Consider the following 15906-nt stretch of genomic DNA (forward strand, 5'->3'; position numbering starts at 1 on the left):
TGGAACCCTGTATTGCCCAAAATCTTTTTGGTGACACAGACGTCTATTATATTAGCTTTTTAGCTCAAATGCAAACACCAAACTTGGCCAGTCAGTTTAGGGGGGAAACGGTAAAACTGTTAATAATTATATTTATGAATGTGCACAGGTACATTCATACTTTCTCAAGTGTTCAAGGTGCTAGTGTTTTAATAACGGAATGACTATTCAAAATATACTCTTTATACAAAGTAACAATTAAATTTATTAATATGACTGTCAAATGTGGCAGTTTTGCAAATAAGAATATTATACTTTGCTATTATGAAATATGAGTGCCTGAACTTGAATGGGTATGTCTGGTGCTCCAAAGTGAGTACAAAGTGAATGGGTTCTTATATTTGTTTGTTTGTAAATTACTAATCATTTTATACAGAGAAAAGCACAAATGTTCACAACACACAGAACAGCATAAAATGCATCAACACTGCTGTCCTATTTCTGAGTGCTTTTCAACTCCAAGTCTCTCTGTAATGCCTTATGTGCATTAGCTGATCAGCTTGCTAACCAATCAGCACTTAGCAGCAGTAATGCTAACCAATCAGTACTCAGTAGCAGTAATGCTAACCAATCAGCACTCAGTAGCAGTATTTCTAACTTATCAGTACTCAGTAGCAGTAATTCTAACTAACCAGTACTCAGTAGCAGTAATGCTAACTAATCAGTACTCAGTAGCAGTAATTCTAACCCATCAGCACTCAGTAGCAGTAATGCTAACCAATCAGCACTCAGTAACAGTAATGCTAACTAACCAGCACTCAGTATATATATATATATATATATATATATATATATATATATATATATATATATATATATATATATATATAATGTGTGTGTGTGTATATATATACTCTTCTCCATTGTATGTACTTGTACTTTCATACATGCAATCCAGCTGTTTTATGCCAGCATGTTCTTTTTATGTTCAGCCTTTCAGCCTTTCCAACTGAGCTGCTCTAATGCATCAGCCTTTTAAGCTTAACTTGTAGACCATTCTGACAAAATTCAGCTCCATTTCCCCCTTACATCCTTGTCACCTTTTATTGGTTCTGTATATACAAGTTGTATGAAGGAGTATGTATGAAACCCACTTACTATTGAGTCCATTAGCTGTATTGATTTGGCATGAAACTGTAGACAACTCAGTTCATATGATTAGATCTGTTCTGAATGACTATAAACCAATATATTGTCCCCAAATGGCCTTTTCAGCTTTAGCTGATCTGCCTTTCTCTCTCTCTCGCTCTGTAATAGCACGGCTCAGCAGTGTGTTATTGGCAAGAAAACAGCTGTCTCACTCTTTCCTTTCTCAGTATTCTGCATGTGCTGCACTCTGGTGGCTGAGAAGGGAATTGCAGGGCGTGTCTCGGAGTCTGTGATAGAGATCAGCATTGACCTGAAGATGCAGCTGCAGCCATGAACAATTACTGGCCACTTTATTATCACCCGCTTCCTTGTAGCTCCATGCTTATAGTGTACAGTTACAGACTGTAGCCCAGAAGTTGATCTGTTGATGCAGAGTTTCTGCACTAGTTTCTAGTCCAGGGGTCACCATCCTGCTGAAAACATGCAGCCACACTAGGACACACACTGGTTAAAAATGGTTCTTTAAGGGTTCTTTAGTAAAAAGGGAATGGTTATAAACTATGACAACTCAAAGAACTATTTGAATGCATAAATGGTTCTTTGCATGGTTAACTGGCTGTTCTCTACAACACAGCTGATCAAGAGTTCTTTGCCCGGTTAAATGGCTCTGCTCGATAATGGAAAACCTGTGCTATATAATCGCTGTCCAAAAAAAAAAAAAAATTGGTAGGTATTTTAAATATACTGTCAATTCAATGTAAATCACACCATTCAAAGCTCTGCAGGCAGAAGACCACACAAAGGCAGAATCTGATGAATCAGCAATCTGCGGTTTCCCTTCATTTCCCAGCACAGTATAAAACACGCTTGCAAGATGATCTGCGGCAGAAACATCCATCACTTATATGTGAAGCTTTTGGCCACACAAGCACAGATGATGTCTGCCAGATGTTAATTCAGCTGTAAAAATGATTATTTCTTGACATGACACCACTGATCACATTAGTCCCTTCACTACAGGCCAAGACCTTCTGAATTTAGTCTGCACTTTTATCCATGTTTATGGATGATCATGTCATGCAGGGTCAGAAAGCACATAAGCATTAGCCTCACAGCTCAGGTGTAAAACGAACAAAGCAAACCAAACCCATCTTGGCTGACCGACAACTTTTGGCTTAAAAGGAAAAACTGAATTTGATTGGGTTGAATTTAAGTTGCAATATTAACATATCAGCATAACTTAATGCATTTATCTGCAAACAAAGTGGATTTATTTGATCCAACACTTGAACGGTAGTGTATATGCTCACACCCACACTGCCACCTCCCAGTGACCCAATGACATCACCAGCGGAGCTGAGGAGGAGGAGCTTACGGGCTGCTCTGTCATGATAGGCTGAAACAGGTGTTATGATGCTGTCTACAGGGACTGTGGGGAAGTGGGTGGAGGTGGATGAGGAGACAGTCAGGGGGCAAAGTGTTCAATAAGGATTTCTCAGTGGGATTTGTAGCTAAAGTCAAAACATGAGGATTACTCAGTAGGGAAAGCCTTTAGCTCCGCCTCTTTCAGACAGTCTTGACTTTTAAACTTGAGTTACCCTCATAAAAATAAAGGTTTCTTAATGGTTCTTGGCTTGGGTACATAGTTACCCTTACTTGTTACAGGACCTTTACATTATGTGGATGTTCTTCATGCTCACACCTCATTTACAAAGATGGTTCTTTAAAGAATGTTCAGTTGAAAGGTTCTAGATAACACAGAATGGTTTTTCTCCTTGTGTTCATGCTTCAAAACACAGCAGTTCCACTATGCTGCAGGTGTTCTCAGTTAACCAGATCACTTAAGCTAGAAGTTAAGCTTGACCAATAAGAGAACAGGTCAACCATACAAACCACAGCAATATCTTAAAAACAGAGCACAATATATTCTGTTTACATTTTGGAGAATTTTGGCAAAGTTTAGCAACACATTTCATCTTCACTGAGCCAAGGACATTCATGTTGGAAAATCCTCACTTTGGGCTTAAGTTATCCAGCTAAACTGACAAATCCTGCTTATTGAACTGTATTCAGATGTACCAAACCGTGTGCAGGGGGTATTATGATGCTAGTGTGAAATAAAACCTTTGTTATTTAAACTTTAATTCTTCACTCTGAATCTTCTGCAGCACAAAGCCTCTGAGGGGCGAGGCAGCCGGACGCAGCGTTGTTATGGAAACTGGACTTAGAATCCAACAGTTATGGTGGGGTCGCTTTCACAATGAAAACAAAATGGTCCTTGTGTGTCTTTCAGACTTTGAACTGTGCAAAGATCTGATCTGGGGATTTTGTTATAGTATCATAGCTTAACAACATTCAGCAACACTGCAACAAAATGAATGAATAAATGCTTACAGACAGACATACACTAGAAACTTGTGTTATGGTAGATGTTTGTGAGTTTTAGCCTATAGTGCTTCAAGAAAACTACAACTTTATGTAGTATAGAGTGAAGATTTTAAGGCCTTTTACTCCTGACATTCCTAAGTGACTAATAACAATAATAAAACAGAAATAATAATAGTTGTAGGGTCACTTTTATCATTAGACATACATAAAATATATTTGTTCTAAAATGTATGGGGAAATATTACACATAGAAATGTACCATACAAAAATAAAGAGGAGAATAACCTCTCTCTAAACGTCAGTAAGACCAAGGAGCTGATCGTGGACTTCAGGAAGCAGGAGACAGTACACCCATCGATTTCCATCAATGGGACTGCGGTAGAGAGGGTCAGCAGCTTTAAGTTTCTCGGTGTTCACATCAGCGAGGACCTGACATGGGCAGTGCACACCTCACAGGTGGTGAAGAAGGCCCACCAGCGCCTCTACTTCCTCAGAAGGCTGAGGAGGTTTGGCCTGAACCCCAGCATCCTTAAGACCTTCTACACCTGCACTGTGGAAAGCATCCTGACGGGCAGCATCACCACCTGGTACGGGAACTGTACTGTTCGTGAGAGGAAATCTCTGCAGAGGGTGGTGCGGACAGCACAGTCCATCACCGGGGTTCAGCTCCCTAACCTATTGGATTTATACACCAGTCGCTGCCTGAGGAAATCCAGAAGGATTATGAAGGACCCCTCCCATCCTAGTCACTGTCTGTTCTCTCAGCTGCCGAGTGGTAGGAGGCTCAGAAGCTTAAAAGCCAGAACCAGTCGGCTCAAAGACAGCTTCTTCCCCCATGCAACCAGGCTATTGAACAGCCAGTAATCACTGCTCTGCCCAGCCCAACCCTTCCCATTACACGTACGTGCACCCACTGTACTCCCGCACTTTACTTGCATAGCTGGACTTTGAATACCTATCCAAAGACAATACTCTCCCCCTGCGCTTCCACTTAACTTCCTGTACCTTGCACTTTACTAAATACTCTGCCACCTACTGTACCATCTTCTACCTCCACACCTAGTGTGATTACTTGCACATCTACATAGCATTGTAATATCCATTACTATATATAGTATATAGTTGATTACACTCACTCTACATTCCCAGTGCAATATTATATGTCTCGGTGCAATATTATTATTTTTAAGTTATTGTGTAAGATTATATGTATATATTTTAGTTCAATTGGTTTTATCTATTCTTCTATCCTATCTATAGTTTTGTTTATCTATGTGTAAATACTGTTCTCTGCATAATTTGTGGAACTCGCACTCAAGTTTTTCACTCACCTGTGTCCCTGTACTCTTGTGATGTGACAATAAATCTGATTTGATTTGATTTGATTTGATTTAAATGTATGTAAATGCTATTATCAAATATATTTGAAAATGTATGAAAATAGCCAAAATACTGTCTTGTGCACTTTACTGTTTGGATACCTTTTGAAATTAATCTGTATTCCAGTATCTTAATTTTATCTATTAGCAAATGAACCTTTAATATGGCAAGAACCAGTGTTTCAGGTATTGATACTCTAGGAAAATGCACTTTGAAGATTTGATATCTTGTTTACTTGAAATACATTTTGTGTGAGTGTCATACCACATACACACAACAGTTAATGCAAAGTGCAGTGCAAAACACAGGAGCCTGTATAATTAATTCAATTCAGCTATATTTAGTTATACCCGTAACCTTTGTTAACACTGCATACAATCAAAAAACATATATTAACAAATACAAATAAATGCATTTTAAAAATATATTTAACAGATACATTTTTGACCATTTTCATACTGTAACATGTTGGAAGCCGAAGGAGACGAGAGGGCAGGATGCAATTGTGAGCTAGCTGTTTTATTATTGTCTTTGGAGAAGGTAGCAAAGAAAAACTAGAAACAAAAGAAAAGCAAAATGAAGGAAGTACTAAAGAAATTATAAGAACCACCAAAGGGAAAGAACAGAGAACAAAATAGATAGGAATAACTGCTCGAACTATGAAACAGCAAAACACACAACAAACAACTCCAAGCAAGGAACAGACCAAGCCAAGGGGAATAAACAGACAAAAAACACATGAGAAACCCCTGGGGCTAATGAGAGGGCGGGGCTACAGACAACACACAGGTGGGACAGATGACTGGGGAGGAGACAGACCAAAACATAATTTGCACATGGAACAAGATGAAGGGAAGATAAAGATAAGGCAGACAGACAGAAATGAGGAAAGATAAAACAGGGAAAGACAGGATATTACCCTAAAATTGCAAAAATATATTTAATAAATACATTTGGAATATATTTTTTTTCCATATGGGTGTATTTAGTTGTTGAAATATGTTTGTTTTCTGACCCTGAAAAATTAACAGCTTGTACTTAATGGCCATTTTGTCTGGTGGTCTGTGACTTTTGCATGGTACCGTATGTCTCTCTGTCAGACAGTTCCACCAACCTTATAAGTTCAATAGGTGCATAACTACAGACTGTAGCCTGTCAGTACCCCTTTCCCCCATTCATTGTTGGTCAGCTTCTGATCACAGGACCACTGTTGACCCTAAATTATTTGGGTGGTGGACCATTCTCAGCACAGGAGACAGTGACATGGTCATGGTATTAAGCACAGAAAGGCCTCCCTTGTACAGTAGCTCAACTTTGCTGGCATACAGTTAGAGACTGTAGCTCATCTGCTGGTGCACAATTTGCGTTAGCCATCCGATATTAGCCCTTAATCAATGGTCAGTTTCTGACCACAGATCCAGTCTTGGCTGGATATTGTTTGGGTGGTGGACCACTCTCAACCTAGCAGTGGCAGTGATGTGCTGAGAATGGTGCACCACCTGGCCTCTGGTGGTCCTGTGGTGGTCTCTCTCCACTGATGGGTCCACTGTGGACGATGCAGCTGGCAATGGGAAGATGTTCCTTTGCAAGCCTCAATAAACATTATGGAGGTATGATGAAATGGTGCAAGCTGGTCATTGGTCATCCCAGTGGTCATTGGGTGGAAGGCAGGAAACCCTGGACAGGTTGCCAGTCCATCACAGGGCAGAGAATGTTTAAGCAGCCCTTCCCAATATTAACTGTGATGGTTGATAATGGTGTACATGCTTAAAAAAGGTTCTTCAGGAATTCTTGACATTGTAAAAACAAAAGAGCCCATTTTGGTGCCAAATAGGATCACGAACAACACATTCTCCATCAATCTGAAGAACCATTACACCATGCAAAGAACCATTTAAGCGTTAGATGTTTCTATCTAGAACCCATAGTTCTAAACAGAACCACTTCCTCCACTAAAGAACCTTCTTTTCTAAGTGTGCTGAATTCTCCTTTGAGTAAACTCAGTGAACCCTCTCGCGCGCCACAGAAGCAGACTGCAGTGGGCGCGCGGTGCTGAAGGGACAGCGCCTGGCCTGGGCGTGGCCACGAGAGCAATGAGGCTCCCGCATCTCAGCTGGAGGTGGAGGCGTGAGTGAGAGAGAGAGTGGTGGGAGAGTTTCAGCGCTCGAGCTGCAGCTGTAGGGGCGTTGGTGAGGCTCGTGCACCCCAAACCTCTGAGGTTCTGCTGTGAAAAAAGAGGACGTCGAAGCTTCGCGCGCAACTAATGGACTCTTAGTTATGGATTAATTGCTTTTGTGAGCCTCTCACTGCGCGTCACTTCCGGCCAAGCCCCGCTGCTTCGAGCTCTGTCCAGCAGTCTCGAGCTCCTCCTCATCTTCCTCACCATCTTCACCATCCTCACCCTCGCGCCCAGCGCTCCTGTGCACGGTAACGCGCTGCTTTCTCTTCGTTCCTCATCTCAGTCTGCTTCACTTTGCTGTTTGCTTTGGGCGTGTGTGCTTCAGCCATTCCGTCTCCTCATCCGCACAGAGCTGATACCGGCTTCATGTAGAGCTCGCGGGTGTCTGATTCGCACAGGCTGCTCTGCTTTAGTGGCGTCCAGCAGATTAACACAGCAGCGCTCTGTCCAGCTTTACATCAGTGAGAAACCCAATAGAGAGCGTGCACTGCTAATGCATATAATCTTAAAACTCTTTCATCCACTGTTACAGTAATAATAATCATTATTCCTAGTAATTCGTGCCAACTGTACGTTTAATTCTGCTTCTTAGCTATTATTGAATATTCTTATCCTTATTATTTAGAACTATTTTTACCTCTGTATATGTACCTCAGTCTTAATAAATATAATATAATATAATATAATATAATATATTATCATTATTATTATTCCGACTGTACATTCTGTTTTGCTCCTCAGTCTTGCTGCAGTAGTCCCTCTGCCTCCACCTGTTGGCCTTCACCATGTCCCTGCCCTCTGGAGCCGTGTCCAGTCCTGGCTCTGGCCGGTTCTGTGGTTTGTTGTGTCCACTGCAGTCCGAGGCGGAGCAGAGCGTGCGGCCGACAGACTCCGGGCGGGTCATCGAACGGCAGAGAGATGCTCAGGGCCGCAGGGTGGAGATCCGAAGGAGTGCAGGCAAGGAGCTGCTGCAGAACATCAAAGACACGGTGAGGAGGAGGAAGGGGTTAAACAACTGTCTGTCTGACTGTCTGTCTGTGTGTCCCTGATCATCCATGTATCTGTCTGGCAGTCTGTCTGCTTACCTTCCATCTGCCTGTCTCTTTCTGTGTGTCTGCATCCAACTCTGTCTGTCTATCCATCCATCCATCCATCCATCCATCTATTTATCTGTGTGCCGGTCTGTCTGTCTATCTATCTGTCTATGCTTTGTACCCATCCATCCTTCCATTTATCCATCCATTCTTCCATCCTTCCATTTATCCATTCATTCCCTCATCCATCCATCCATCCATCTGTGTGTCAGTCTGTCTGTGTATCTATCCTGTGTCCATCCATCCCTCCATGCATTTATCCATCCATTCTTCCATTCATCCATCCATCCATCCATCCATGTGCCAGTCTGTCTGTTTATCTATCCATTCAGTGTATCTGTCCATCCATCTATCCAACCATATCTCTGTCTATGTAAGTGTATGTCTCTCTTTCTTTTTATCTATATATCTATCTATAACTGTCTTAAGCAGTTCATTTGAATGTGAAACTGTAGAGCTAGGCTGGGGGTTAAGTTACTTCTCTACCAGTGCAAACCAGTGATCACAGCAACAAGTCAGCAACATGACCAGAAAAGTGACCATGTCTTCAGTTGCTGAGTCCGTCATCTTCCAAAGTGCTGGACATTCATCTCCGCTAAACATGTTGTGAATGTGTGCAAGCAAAACACATCACTTTTGACTGAATGAATGATTTCATTATCACAGTAATGCAAATTAGTATAAAAGCAGTGCGCATAGGCATTTAGGTGAGTAATGCAGTAGGCAGCCTTAGAGGAAATGTAATATAATTGCATTCACTTAATGTGATTCATGCAAATGGGTGCAATCTACTATTAATCCTGGTACACTGCTTGTGAACTATTCAATATGCACATTACAGCATATATTCTGAAAATCATTCTGAACAACATTTCTTGTTTTTTTTTTACCTGTGACAGATTTGGGGTATTTTTTAAATACTGAACAAGAAATAATGACATTTATTTTACTCTATAAACCTGACACACCCTTCTGAAAGCTCGTACTGATTTCCATTGCCTCCAAAGACATGCTAAGAATGCAGCAAGGCGTCAGTGTCTAGGATGCAGTAACCATAGTTACACGGCCAGCGCAGTGGTGGCGACTGATGGCTGGCAGCAAACTCGACAAGGAATTTGTGGAGAAGTGATGCAGGAGAATCTGCCTTCGCCTTCCTGTTGCGTTCAGAAGGACACCTATACAAGAAAGCACACAGAAGGGATTTATAATATGTCATTGGATCATCATATAACATTAATGTGTCTCTAATGAAGTATTTCTATAGAGTTCTAGCCCCATATAATGCAAATAGTGGGTTCCCTGGTAGGATGTACATACTAGACACACAGTCTTATGCAAAATTTGGGCACCTCTGGTCAAATGATATGTGGATTGTCTAAGTGAGAATTAGTTAACACATCCCTTTCAGGAAACAAACATGTAGGAAACAAACATCTGCACATTTTAGTGCACAATTTCTATTTATTTGCTGAATGTAACATATTTAGCCACACAAGTACATTACAAAAGGTGGCATAAAACTTTGCCATCTTTTGTAGAAGGCCTAATATTTTGCACAAGGCGAATTTTATGATTTATTTAGCAAATAAACTATAATTGTACATTAAAATATGCATACAGTCTCCTGTACAGGATGTGTTCAAAACAACAGAACATATAATTTCACCACGGTTGCCCAAACTTTTGCACAAGACTATATGTAGAGGAAGGGGTGGGGCTATCAGAGAAAGCTCTACAACACGCCAGGCTTTAGAGAGTGAATTACCCGGTGTGTATAATAAGAGTATAGTGCCTGAATTGACACACAGATACAGAAATACAGAATTCTTGCTGTTCTTTAGGGCACTACTACAGTTCATTTTATAACAGTATGATTTCTGTAGCACTGTGCTGTATCATTTTTCTGTAATGTTCTAAAATACATTCACCGCCATATAATATTCTTGTAGTACTGTATGCGTTATAGTCACTCAGAGAATGACCCTGCTAGAAAAAACAGCATGACTACTCATACTACAGAAAAACATTAAAAACCACAGCATATGTTGTGTTTTGGATGTTGGTAGGCTGGGCAGCAGTAATGGAAGTTAATATGCTAATCACCAGCAAAACCAGCATATGAGGTGTTTCAAAAGTTGCAACTTCCAAAACACCTCATAAACTAGCACCAGACCAACATAAACCAGCATAAACCAGGTAATACCAGCACAGAATTCCTGTTTGCTTTCAGTAGGTGACTGTCTTACACATTAGCTAGCTGGCTAACAATGGGTGTCTGTATGATCTTTGCTGGTGTAAATAAAATAGCCGACCCTGTCAAAAGTGAATGCATTAAGCTTAAACTCGCAGTGCACAAACGACTAAACCTGCATAGAAGTTGACGCTCTCCTGTGTAGCAGTACGGCTAAACATGCTGTGTTTAGTTAGCCTGGAGAGGAAGATGTTATCCTGTGGAAAGAATTTAGCTAGTTGACATGGAAGCAAAAAAGACCACTTGATTAACTTCTTTACATACTGTTTACTCTCTGAATGCCGACCACTGAGAATGATTTTCTTACTCTGAGAACTGCTGTAACTTTACTTTGTCATCTATCCAACAGGGCTGTACAACTAAAGTAGCACAAAGAAGCAGACAGAGGAGCTTTCTTAGTAAATACACTGCTTCATTCATGCCAAAGTGAAGGGTTTTAGCCACTGTGAGTACAACAGCTAATGCAAGAGCTGCTTAGTGAATGATTTAACATGTTGGCTTGTCACGATAACACTGAGAACAGACAAACATCTTTTCTACCTTTAGCTATCATGGTTAGTCTAGATACACTTCAGACTTCTCAGTTATGTCTGTGGCAAATTAAGGCACGCATGTTTCTTAATAACGTTGACAAAGTAAAGTAATATACAATAGCAAGACACTGAGTGAAAAGGTACGGAATGGCCATTTTCAATGTATCTCCAAATGGCCATTTTATCTGGTACACCTACTAAACGCTGACTTAATTACAGGTTGCTAGGCTAAACATGGAGTGTAGTGGAATAACTATTTGTATGGTGTCAAGTTTTTTCAATGTGAACTATTAACATTTACAATTCTATATGTGAGAAGTTGACCCTGCAAGAATGTCGTGTCAGCTTTTTACAGCGTCAGCTACTGTCGTTAGTTTGCTAGCTGGTTAGCAAGCCGACCTAATTATTATTTTTACATTAAGCAGTTCTAGCTCTATTACTACAAATACAGCTATCATTCTAAAGCTACACATGTCTGAAACAGCTCTGACACTATGAGGATTGACTTTTTTCAAATGCCTAGTTCATGTCCATGATATCAGCGTACATTAACGTTACCAACGAGTTGGCTTCTCACCAGCTTCTTATTCACACTTTATGTTCCATCTTAAGTGGGGCAGTAGTTTGCCCCAAGGTGCAAGTCCTCCAGAATACGCCTGATGCATAATTTAAGGTGGAACGGAAAAACAAGAAGCTAGCAAATCAGAAGCCAACTTTTAACTACCAACTCACACACTGTAAGGGGGCTGGAGTGCAGTGAGTGAGAAGCAGCTCTGAAGGAGTAAAAAGGACATCACTGATGAATAGATGGGCTTTGCTAGAACCATTCAGGAGCCCTGTAAGCCCACCCTGACACTTCTCATGCTTCACAGTACTGGGATATCTATATATCTGCAATATCTGCAATATCGCTGCTGAACAAAAACAGCACAAAACAGCATGAATTCCATGCTCATCTACGCTGGTCTAGTGCTGGTCTCTCCGCATGGTCATGCTGGTTGACTAGCATACCAGCATCCAAAACACAACACATGCTGTTATGCTGGTCTACTGTGCTTGTTTTTCTAGCAGGGATGCAAATGAGCTTTAGCCAGTCACTGAATGATGCCACGAAGTGTTTTTAATATACTACTTGGTGTATTACAATCACAATATGTAGCATTATGGTATATTTTGTCCATATCATGTAGCCCAAACACAGAAAACTTCAATCCATGATCCAAAATCATTCCCAGTGATGCTTGCAGAGTGTATCCAGGGTAAATGTGCTTGTGTTTTTTTTAAAGTGACACAATACTGGGCTCCGGTCACACCCTTGGCCAACAAGAAGCTTCTGTCATTCTCTGTGATGGAGAACCACTGCATTGCTTTTTCCCTCTTACTGATGGCCTTTAATGACAGGGCAGATCAATACCACGCTGTTGAATGGTGCAGTATATAACCACAGTACAACCAGCTGTACTAAAGCTCTATAATGTCTAGAGAAAACATAACAGCAGTTAATGTCATCAAAAGACAACCCATTCTATTGAATTATTTAATTATATATAAAAACTAAACAGTTACTTTATAAGCTGCAAAAAGTATACATTTGATGAGCCATACATGTTATTGCAATATTAGTGTGGAGCCAGTGGGTTTGTGTCCAGAGAAACAACTGTCTCCAATTACAAGGATATCACAGTGTAAATGTTCGAAGGAGATCAAACAGAATTTAAGACAGATGGACATTTTGATGGTTCTGATAATTAGATGACTCTTCTTGAAGAAATAAATTACTAAGAGCATTGCAAGTTACTAAAAGTAAAACAGTTAATGAGCTGCATGTCTTATGGTTCGTTGTATATTACACCATTTCATTTCTTCAGTTAGTCAAGGTAAAGTGTGTTCAGACATCAATCATAAGGGAAAATGTGTTCTAAGCCTTGAACGATACAATTAGCCATTCTCATGAAGAGTTGTATACAGGAGGTATATGAGACATATGGGTAATATGGGGACAGTATGATATATTGTACAGTGTTAAGTATGATGTGTTAGGTAATATGGGACAGTGTGTTAGCTATGTGTTAGGTAGCATGTTAGGTATGGTGTGTTTAGCATTATGGGACAGTGTGTTAGGTACAGTGTTTTAGGTAATATGGGAAAGTGTGTAGGGCATATTGTGTTTGCTAGTATAGGACAGGGTGTTAGGTAATATGGGATAGTGTGTAAGTTATTGTGGGACAGTGTGGTAGGTACTAAATGACTGTGTAGTAGGTAATATGGCACACTGTGTTAGGTACTAAGGAACAATATGCAAAGTGGTATGGAACAGTGTGTTAGGTACTAAGGACAGTGTGTAAGGATGGCGTTAGGCACTATGGGATTACATGTTACTTAATGAGGTATGTATATCATAAATCCTGAATGGGAAAGCCATTGTTTTATTCTAATTCTCAATCAAAACAGCTTTGTAGATTGAGATTTGCAACCAGTAGTTGCAGTTAATGAGCTGGTTAATGATGAAGCCATGTTCAGATTTAGAATAAAAAATATGCAAGGTAATTGTGGGGGGTTACATGATGGTTGTTAAAAAAGTAGTTATGGATTGTTGCTCATTTATAGCCAGTAACGACAAAAAAAGAAGCACTAACCTGCCTTGTACACTTCTTTACTGTACTATAAACATTTGTTTGTTCTTTACTGTACTATAAACATTTGTTTGAGTCATGCCATGACAGTTATTAGTTCTTCCTTTTTCTTATTAATGACAATCGTGTTTATCATTCTTGAGGACTTTGCTAAAATATCATAAGAAAAAAGCAAAGGACAGTGAATCCCTGTTGTCAAAAAAGTAAAAAAATAAAGAAGCAAAATGAAATCAGGACAGGTGACAGCAGAAAACGTGGCGGCCACTGTAGGTTCTACTACACGCTTGGAATGAGAAGGGTGAGGGAGGGGTATTCTGTTGGCTGCAGTCTGCAAACTCACCGCTAGATGCCACTAAATATTACACACTGATTCTTTAATAGCACTGAATGCTACATTTGGTGTCAGAAGTAAAGGTTTCAGAGATCCAGACTATTCGGCCGCTAGCAGCTGAGCCAAGCTGCATGGCTCTGAGAAGAGAAGTGAAACGCTCTATTTGTGTGCAAATAGAAGAGTCAGACTGACCATGAGTGCAGTGAGAGGGCTGTGGAGGAAGGACAGCTGCACCTGTACGCGCCAACTAGCTTGGAGGCTAACCGCCATTGAAACTGACTCTAAAATAATCCAGTAAAGAAGACTGGCAACAATTGCAACTGGCAGCCAAATCGTTGAAGTGGTCAATTGAACAGAAAGCCCTGCAGCTAATGTTTTGTTAGACTGATGGTACAATAGTTTGCCTGCTAATGATAGACCCTAGCAAGAGGTGCATTTCCCAGCCTGAACTCCTTTGGTGTCTACTGTCTAATTGCTGAAGACAAACAGAGGAATCATTAACAGCCCTAACTATTGATATTAAAACTTTAGTTGCCGTGCAGAGCGAGTTAGCCAGAGACCAGTTCATCATGGCACTCCAACTGAGCTGCTCATCCACACAGAAATGGTCCGTCCATGCGACTTGCAACAGGCCCTGGAGAAGGTGCTGGAGAGAGAAATGGTGTTGTCAGCAGCTGCACGGTACACGGATGTTACCAGTCCTGCAGTTAAAGCTGTGGCAGTCAAGTCACCAAAGCAGAGGAGACGACAGAACTGATCCGAGGGTTGGCCATAAATGCAGCCATACGGTCAGTGGCATGAGGCCACTGCTGGAACGCACAGCGCACAAACAGTGGCCATGGTGGAGCGAACGTCCATATCAGACTGCCATATATCCATTGAAACTGAGGAAGTTTCATGCACTGCTATGGTGGACACAGGGTCGACAGTTACAGTGACCTGGCCAGAAGTGGTACCTGCTGGAAGGCACAGCAGTTCATTGCTGCACTGTGACAGGTGAGCTAGCACCCATAATGGGAAGGGGATGACTGACGGTGACAGTTGGGGGCAAGAAGATGCGCCATTTAGTCTGGATAGGTCTAAGATGCATTCTGGACCTAGACTTTTTGAGAAGCACTGGGTGCCAAATGGACCAACGTTAAGTTTCAGATGCGGCCATGCGGTGACGATGAAGCCACTGGATGCCCAGTGCATAGTGGAACACGCAGCATCAGAGCTGGTTGGAGGATCGACGGCGCAGATGACATCGGAGAAAGCAGAAGGTGGCTGAGAGGAGTGCCGTTGCTGCTGTCATCACCCCTAGTGGCAACGGACTAGATGCTGTGAGCTGTGAGATGTTCCACCGTGCCCAGGAGGAGGACACGGAGCTGTACGTACATTGCTGTGAGGAAGGGTGGCCCTCAATTTGGTTCAAAGGCATTGTGGTCCTCAGGGCTGGGGACTTTTGTAAGGGTTAATGTAGCATGTTCAAGAAGTGCATGTTAATTGTTCTACAGCATTTATTCACTGGGTTTTCTGATAAAGACTCTTATTGTGAAGGTGGGGCTAGCCTATGGTGTTTATAGGTGAGCGGGAAGAACTGGAGTCAGTCGAGAGTTGAAGAGCCAAGCGAGAAAACACTGCTCATGTACAGCCTAGCTGTGGCCAACGACAGCTGGACAATAAAGCGCCATGACTTCTGCGAAAGCTGTGTCTCTTAATATCTGATAATATTATTTGTTTTAATATTATTTGTTTTAAGCATTAGTTATTAATATTTGATGTTACACATCAGTAATACCTTGTTTAGACAGTGTCCCCCACCCTTGTCAGAACATATTTGCGCTCCTGCCAATATTAAGGACCAACAAGCTGCACTTACCAGCCTTACAGATTCACCAGCGGCATTATTTGCTGACCAACCACATTAAAACCAGTTTTAATCTCTCAGTGCTGTGTTCGATGACTCGGCGCTGGCAGCGTTAAAGCGGTGGACATGCCTCTCACTGA

The 15906-nt window shown here is 41.3% G+C and overlaps 1 protein-coding gene across 1 annotated transcript in view; it reads left to right on the forward strand.

The window, feature by feature from the left end:
* Positions 1-7065: 7065 nt before the first annotated feature.
* dpysl2b (dihydropyrimidinase like 2b) overlaps positions 7066-15906 on the forward strand; it is a 40876-nt gene continuing 32035 nt past the window's right edge. The window contains exons 1-2 of the mRNA XM_036595135.1: positions 7066-7323; positions 7817-8064. Coding sequence (XP_036451028.1) covers positions 7861-8064 — 204 coding nt within the window. The 5' untranslated portion in view covers positions 7066-7323; positions 7817-7860. The remainder of the gene's footprint in view (positions 7324-7816; positions 8065-15906) is intronic.

Source organism: Colossoma macropomum, unplaced genomic scaffold (genome assembly GCF_904425465.1).
Source record: "Colossoma macropomum unplaced genomic scaffold, Colossoma_macropomum, whole genome shotgun sequence".
NCBI lineage: Eukaryota > Metazoa > Chordata > Actinopteri > Characiformes > Serrasalmidae > Colossoma > Colossoma macropomum.